Source organism: Haliotis rufescens, unplaced genomic scaffold (genome assembly GCF_023055435.1).
Source record: "Haliotis rufescens isolate VD_foot unplaced genomic scaffold, xgHalRufe1.0.p SCAF_6, whole genome shotgun sequence".
In the NCBI taxonomy this organism is placed as follows: domain Eukaryota; kingdom Metazoa; phylum Mollusca; class Gastropoda; order Lepetellida; family Haliotidae; genus Haliotis; species Haliotis rufescens.
The window spans coordinates 26,602,963-26,611,498 of NW_025964334.1; the positions used below are offsets into that span (position 1 = coordinate 26,602,963).

Genomic DNA, 8,536 nt, shown 5'->3' on the forward strand with positions numbered 1-8,536 from the left:
GTATTTCACAATACAGTTCTAAAATTATGGAACTATGCACAACACTCACATTGCATGTATACATATTTCATTAGAGTGACATTTCTAAAGTAGAAAGAGCGATGGGATACATGGTTCATTGATCGAATACAAAGAAGAAAAAGTGTACATGGCAGAAAATGAAACAAATGCACGCAATAGGCATAATTGAAGCTGGCCAATTGCAGAATGCAGATGCCAGACACTTTGTGATATCCCGACTGATGGAACGGGTGGGGTTAAAATTAGGGTAGGTACATGAAGGCCTGACCCGTGAAGATCCGGGGTAGAATAGTTCTCAGCAACCCATGCTTGCACGGGTGGCCCAGTCGTCTAAGGCGCCGCGATTCGCTGTGCATAGTTGCGTCCCTTGGGCACACCAGAAACCTATGATTGTTGGTTCGAATCCCGGTTTGCCCCGATTATGTTTTTAGGTTTGTCAGCACCATACCCGTGCTCGTGGGTTTCACCGAAGTGGTAATCGTCTGAGACCCGCATCACTTCGGGCTTTCCTCCCACATAAGGCTGACACGCCGTGATATAACTGGAATACTGTTAAAAGCGGCGTAAAACCAAACTCACTCACTCACTGCAGTTTGGAACATTATACCAGCAAAGTGACTGCGGTTTGTACAGTAATCGAGGTAGGGTCAGCCAATCAAGTGGTTGATATCATGATTATCGATCTAAGTCGATGACATGCGTCAACCAAGTCAGGGACCCTGACCACCCGATCCCGTTAGTCGCCTCTTACAATGGGTTGCTGAAGACCAAATTTAACTCACAGGGTAACCCTATTTCCAACAAGGACATATATGTATATAAAGCGCCTACGGCTTCACCATGTTGGGGGACATATGTGTAGCCCGTTTCTGTTGTTCCATGCAGTAATATTGCATGAGTATTGCTAAAAGCGGGGGGAAATATACTCACTCACTCACTTACTGTTTTACCTGTTGGAATAGTAAACACTTGAGCATGTGTAAGGTCGGGGGAGGTTCTCCCAGAAGGAATAGCATCAAAGTTGGCTGCTTCGCGACCGGTGGACAGAGTGCACGGATGTATGACCATGTTTGTTACGACGAGCGTGTGGACCAGGAAGAACGCCATCACAATATGCATTGTATAATACAGTTCTTCGAGGGCATTGATACGGGTATACTCAGCACTGACCCCACAGGAAGCGAGGAGAACCAGCAGAAGGGTAAGTAGGACATCATTCTGACATCGACAGCAGAGTCTTCCTTTCAGCGAGTCGTATCTGTGACTGAGTCTCCAGCAGTACCACAAGGTGTAGCCTAGACAGGCTGATGTTGTAAGTGACATCACTCCTACAGGCAAAACGTAGGACACCAGCTGTGCTTGCCAACTGCCCATCCAACGCACGACTCGACCCTGGCCGTACCCAACGTACAACGTAGAATGTTCTTTCTCAAGGACTAGGCACACAACAACCACGATCAATGCTATCAAAATGCACCCAATTAAAAGAAGCAGCCAGCGAGGTTTGGTTTTGGTGTCTTTGAACAAGTTCAGGGCTTTCTCTAGCAGGCAAAAAACGTGGAGCATATGGGTCATGAAGACTAACAACCATACGAAATGTTGTAAAGCTGACACTGACAACCCTGTTAATGAATCTGGCTCATGTTCTAACAAATCTAAGGCGAAGGCTATGATTAAACAGGAGATTAAGCATAGTTGGAACTTATTGTGTTTCTCTTCATAGTCTTTCTGTATCAGTTTTGTGCAGAGAGATAAACTCACACAGGCAAGAGCAATCGCAAGGGATATTGTTTTGTACAGTCTCGTCCCATGAGCCATGTGGTCCGCCTGCACGGTGGCTAGAAGAGATTTTAAAACATCTGTACATACATGTGCAACATCGCCCTTAATTATGTACTGACCTTTTGATATTACATGACCATTTTTATTCAGCTTCAGTTGGTCATGCTCTGTCAGCTTATATTCGCTCTCGGTGAAAGCGACCGTCTGACAGTCGTCAAGCCTGGATTTTGTGGGGTGATTGAGATACGTGTTTTCCGCCTCAGACAGACACAAGACAAATTCCTGTAGATGTAAAACTCCGTAATGGTGGCTAAGTAGGACTGAGTAGACTCCCTGCTCCAGATCAACCAGCATGCTGGACTTTGCAAACATACCATACAGTTTGCCACCAGACTCCACTACTGGCATATTTTTGAATACAGTCTTTTCACCAGCTGAACATTCCACGGTGTCAATGTCATGTACATTAGACATCACCATCTTGCCAAGCGTTACATCGATTGAGTCTGTGTGTCTATACTGTAAAAGGGCTATATGTAACAGTCGTATGGCATCCGACAGCATTGAATCAATGTCCACTTCAAAATCAATTTTGTAAACAAAGTCACTCATATTCGTTTTCAAAGGCGTTAAAGCAGCATATACTATTCTAATGCTTCGGTTGTTCACGTGGAGGCCATGTTTGTCTCCTGTGTTTATTATGGCCATTGTCATGGATGACCTTATGCCTTGAAACACCCTTGAAAGATCTGGTGTCTCCTCGGTCGTATCAAGTTGCAGTTTAAGGATCAAGTTTTTGTTTTCGAAGGAATTTTGTACATTTTTAACATAAAAACACTCATCACGTATCAAAGTAGAATTCGAACATACCCTATCTTCACATGTTTTGAGGATGCCATTCCCGGTTTGATTGTCATAACAAAGAATAGGTTCTGAAACTATTGCTCCAGATTGGCTGTAGAAGATGTAGGACATGTCCATAGGTGAAATATTCTTACTATATTCAATTATGTTTCCAGGGATTCCACCTGCAGAAACGTAATGAAGATAACATCTTAACTCCTCTGTGAAAGTCCTGTTTGTACTGCATGCCATACAGTGGGGGTTTCTGTAGACACGACTACTTCCGTCCGCTACGCTGGTGATATAGCTGTGACACAACAGATTTAGTTCCCTTGAAGACAGGGAACCGTACCCTGTGCTGTTCGTATCGCATGAGGCAGCAGGTTCTTCTGTATTACAACGACGTATCTTCGAGGAAGTGTGGTACTCAACACGAGTCCTACAAACCGTGAACGGTGGTGGTCTGCTGGTGATGAAATCCATAGTTATTGGTTGGGTGGAATCTGGACAGCGTAAGGTGGAGTTCCATACCACCATATCTCGCCTGGGAATATTATGACACATGGCGCAGAAAATGCTGGAGAATATCTCATAAAGGTTCCATCTGTTGGTGACGGGGTCATCAAACGGGTAGGCGTTTCCCTCGCACTTGTCCCTGACGATGTCGTTGTTAAACTCTACAGGACATTTGCTGATCATATATATAGATATGACTTCAGTGGCATGAAGCGTCATACAAGTCGAGTATTTAGCAGCTCTACCAACATCATTGTAGCTGACACGGGGTGACTGTAGATTCCGTTTGATGTCATACAAGAATGATATGATGTCATTATCTGTTTGTAGGTTTAGGCAGGTCTCAAAATAGCCGATGCAACAATCACCAAAGCGAGGACAGGGCTCGTCACAGTTACAGAAATGAGTGGATGTGGCTTGGAACTCTGTTTGGCATGAAGCTGAACATGTCTGCTTACAAAAGCCAGGAAAATCCACACCAACAAAGGTGTCTGTCTGTGCTCTTCCTGTAACAGAAAAACCTCCACCGTGTCAGACCTGTAAACACTAATATTTGTTTGTTTTTAAACGCAGTATTCCAGCTATCTGACGAGGGGGGGTTGGGGTATGTGTGTATGTGTGTGTGTGGGTGGGGGGGTGGGGGGGATGGGCCAAGTCGTCAAAGCGTTGCGCCTCTTGGGCACGCCGGAAACCTATTATTGCGGGTTCGAATCCCGGTTCGCCCCGATTATGTTTCTAGGTTTGTCAGCACCATACCCGTGCACTTGGGTTTCACCGAAGTGATAAACGTCTAAGACCTGATCACTTCAGGCTTTCCTCCCACATTAAGCTGACACGCCGTGATATTACTGTAATATTGTTAAAAGCGGCGTTAAACACAACTCACTATCTGACGGCGGTCTGGAAATAATCGACTTTAGACCAGACAATCCAGTAATTGACATCATGAGCATCAGTCTACGCAATAGGGATACGATGACATGCATCAACCAAGTCAGCGACCCTGACCACCCTATCCCCATTGGTCACGGCTTAGACAAACGTGGGTTTGTAAAGATCAATTCTAATCCGAATCTTCACGGGTAAAACATATGTATGTATAACTATGTCTGTCAAACATTTGGTCTGGGAACCTATTTTACCACGGAGGTCCCTTGGGTGTGTATTCTACCCGGGCATAACCTGGAGAGACAATTATAGGGAGAGAACTGGGGATCTCTTTTCCTCGAGAGCAGGCACAAATAGGAGACTGGAGACCTATTCTGCTCTGCGCTGGAAGTACTGGGGAGACAAACAGGGGACTCGGAACCTATTCTGCTCTGCGCTGGAAGTACTGGGGAGACACACAGAGGACTGGGAACCTATTCTGCTCTGCGCTGAAACTACTGGGGGAGACACACGGGGGACTGGGAACCTATTCTGCTCTGCGCTGGAATTACTAGAGGAGACACACAGGGGACTGGGAACCTATTCTGTGCTGGAATTACTAGGGGAGACACACAGAGGACTGGGAACCTATTCTGTGCTGGAATTACTGGTGAGACACACAGAGGACTGGGAACCTATTCTGTGCTGGAATTACTGGGGGAGACACACAGGGGACTGGGAACCTATTCTGCTCTGCGCTGGAATTCCTAGGGGAGACACACAGGGGACTGGGAACCTATTCTGCTCTGCGCTGGAATTACTAGGGGAGACACACAGGGGACTGGGAACCTATTCTGTGCTGGAATTACTAGGGGAGATACACAGAGGACTGGGAACCTATTCTGTGCTGGAAATACTGGTGAGACACACAGAGGACTGGGAACCTATTCTGTGCTGGAATTACTGGGGGAGACACACAGGGGACTGGGAACCTATTCTGCTCTGCGCTGGAATTACTAGGGGAGACACACAGGGGACTGGGAACCTATTCTGCTCTGCGCTGGAATTACTAGGGGAGACACACAGGGGACTGGGAACCTATTCTGTGCTGGAATTACTGGTGAGACACACAGAGGACTGGGAACCTATTCTGTGCTGGAATTACTAGGGGAGACACTAAGGGGACTGGGAACCTATTCTGCTCTGCGCTGAAACTACTGGGGGAGACACACAGGGGACTGGGAACCTATTCTGTGCTGGAATTACTAGGGGAGACACACAGAGGACTGGGAACCTATTCTGTGCTGGAATTACTAGGTGAGACCCACAGAGGACTGGGAACCTATTCTGTGCTGGAATTACTGGGGGAGACACACAGGGGACTGGGAACCGATTCTGCTCTGCGCTGGAATTACTAGGGGAGACACACAGGGGACTGGGAACCTATTCTGTGCTGGAATTACTAGGGGAGACACACAGAGGACTGGGAACCTATTCTTTGCTGGAAATACTGGTGAGACACACAGAGGACTGGGAACCTATTCTGTGCTGGAATTACTGGGGGAGACACACAGGGGACTGGGAACCTATTCTGCTCTGCGCTGGAATTACTAGGGGAGACACACAGGGGACTGGGAACCTATTCTGTGCTGGAATTACTGGTGAGACACACAGAGGACTGGGAACCTATTCTGTGCTGGAATTACTGGGGGAGACACACAGGGGACTGGGAACCTATTCTGCTCTGCGCTGGAAATACTAGGGGAGACACACAGGGGACTGGGAACCTATTCTGTGCTGGAATTACTGGTGAGACACACAGAGGACTGGGAACCTATTCTGTGCTGGAATTACTGGGGGAGACACACAGGGGACTGGGAACCTATCCTGTGCTGGAATTACTAGGGGAGACACACAGAGGACTGGGAACCTATTCTGTGCTGGAATTACTGGTGAGACACACAGAGGACTGGGAACCTATTCTGTGCTGGAATTACTAGGGGAGACACTAAGGGGACTGGGAACCTATTCTGCTCTGCGCTGAAACTACTGGGGGAGACACACAGGGGACTGGGAACCTATTCTGTGCTGGAACTACTAGGGGAGACACACAGAGGACTGGGAACCTATTCTGTGCTGGAATTACTAGTGAGACACACAGAGGACTGGGAACCTATTCTGTGCTGGAATTACTAGGGGAGATACACAGAGGACTGGGAACCTATTCTGTGCTGGAATTACTAGGGGAGACACTAAGGGGACTGGGAACCTATTCTGTGCTGGAATTACTGGTGAGACACACAGAGGACTGGGAACCTATTCTGTGCTGGAATTACTGGTGAGACACACAGAGGACTGGGAACCTATTCTGTGCTGGAATTACTGGTGAGACACACAGAGGACTGGGAACCTATTCTGTGCTGGAATTACTAGGGGAGACACTAAGGGGACTGGGAACCTATTCTGCTCTGCGCTGGAATTACTGGGGGAGACACACAGAGGACTGGGAACCTATTCTGTGCTGGAATTACTAGGGGAGACACACAGAGGACTGGGAACCTATTCTGTGCTGGAATTACTGGTGAGACACACAGAGGACTGGGAACCTATTCTGTGCTGGAATTACTAGGGGAGACACTAAGGGGACTGGGAACCTATTCTGCTCTGCGCTGAAACTACTGGGGGAGACACACAGGGGACTGGGAACCTATTCTGTGCTGGAACTACTAGGGGAGACACACAGAGGACTGGGAACCTATTCTGTGCTGGAATTACTAGTGAGACACACAGAGGACTGGGAACCTATTCTGTGCTGGAATTACTGGGGGAGACACACAGGGGACTAGGAACCTATTCTGCTCTGCGCTGGAATTACTGGGGGAGACACACAGGGGACTGGGAACCTATTCTGCGCTGGAATTACTAGGGGAGACACACAGGGGACTGGGAACCTATTCTGCGCTGGAATTACTAGGGGAGACACACAGGGGACTGGGAACCTATTCTGCTCTGCGCTGGAATTACTAGGGGAGACACACAGGGGACTGGGAACCTATTCTGCTCTGCGCTGGAATTACCGGTGGGATACGCACAGGGGACTAGGAACCTATTCTGCTCTGCGCTGGAATTACTTGGGGAGACACACAGGAGACTGGGAACCTATTCCGCTTCGGCATCATGAGGGGGAGACACCCAGAGGGACTGGGAACCAACATGTATTCTGCTCGGAATGACAAAGGGGAGACACACAAAGGGGACTGGGAACCTATTCTGTTCCATATATCCCAGAGGACTGGGAACCTCTTCTGTTCCGTATTTCCCTCGGGACTGGGGACATATTCGTCTCCGGAAGTAACAGGGGGAACACGATGAAAAACACTTGTCCGACACAATATTTACATTGTTGCAAAGTGTTGTCAGGCTCATTGTATTACTATAGATAAATATCTGGTTTTGTAGCTGAAACATTAACTAGCCCCCAAACAAAACACAAGCCCCCCTCCTCCTGCAAGATTGTTCGCTAACTTGAAATCATATCATAGTCTAATCATATCCCGTTTACTCACCAATGAACAAGAATATCCAGACGACGGAGAACCCAACCATACTGTCGTGGACCATCGGTGCATTTGACGTCTCCCAACACCACAAGGCAATATAATCTATCTTCACTTGAGTACTTCACCCAACGTTGAATGCCCCGATAACAACGAGGGTAGGACAGGACATATCCGGTTGTAATGATATTCTGAAACACAGGATACGTTTATGGGAGGTGCGAAAGCAGGTGATTGCAAAAACACCATCAACATAATAGAAATAGCAACCATCTCTATTTATTGGGATTGCTGTGAAATGCGCTGTGACGATCGAATGTTTTGATGACATTGTGAAGCAGCGCTAATGGCATTGATCAGACACCCTGTATGTCATCCATTCAGTGACAGCCGCTGATGAAACCTGGTGGGACGCAATGGGAATAATTGGCGGCGTTTGATGTGCAGTCATTACCCAATACAAACCTATTTACATATGTCGCGTAGGGATTTGATTTGTTTTATGCTCTCTCCGTGTAAGTGAATCCAATAAGGCCAACACCCGATTCAGCAGAGTGATTAATGTTATTTGTTCTGGTAGATGTATCAGAGTACTTAATGCTGGTACATGATGGGCTTTTAGTGGAAGCATCATACAGCTTTCATCAACACAGATGTTTGGGGACTGATAATTATAACTTCTAACGGGTTCCATTAGTATCCGAGATATATAATATGCATGTACACAAATGGAGTCCTATTTTGAATTTTAATAATCGAACTTGATTCAAGTTCGAATGCGTGTTCTGTCATGTCACCGATTTTTTTAATAAAAAACATATTATCGTAGTGTGTGCTAGACTCCCGAGCGATACAATGTGTAAGTCTGTCCACTATTCACGTACAAAAGTACAATGTGTAAGTCTGACTTCGACTCCCGTATTGTACACTTTGTAAGTCTTTGCTCGACT

The 8,536-nt window shown here is 46.9% G+C and overlaps 1 protein-coding gene across 1 annotated transcript; it reads right to left on the bottom strand.

The window, feature by feature from the left end:
- Positions 1 to 492: 492 nt before the first annotated feature.
- LOC124118804 lies at positions 493 to 7,775 on the bottom strand. Its single transcript, XM_046481104.2, has 2 exons — positions 7,596 to 7,775; positions 493 to 3,668 (listed from the first exon to the last, which is right to left on the bottom strand). The coding sequence occupies exons 1-2, from the start codon at positions 7,648 to 7,650 to the stop codon at positions 952 to 954; spliced, it is 2,772 nt and encodes a 923-aa protein (XP_046337060.2). The 5' UTR covers positions 7,651 to 7,775; the 3' UTR covers positions 493 to 951.
- Between the last annotated feature and the right edge of the window lie 761 nt (positions 7,776 to 8,536).

Coding starts and splice junctions, on each gene's coding strand:
- LOC124118804 (XM_046481104.2), bottom strand. CDS start 7,650: ATGGTCCACGACAGTATGGTTGGGTTCTCCGTCGTCTGGATATTCTTG. Junction 3,669..7,595: donor CTGGATATTCTTGTTCATTG/GTGAGTAAACGG, acceptor TTTCTGTTACAG/GAAGAGCACAGACAGACACC.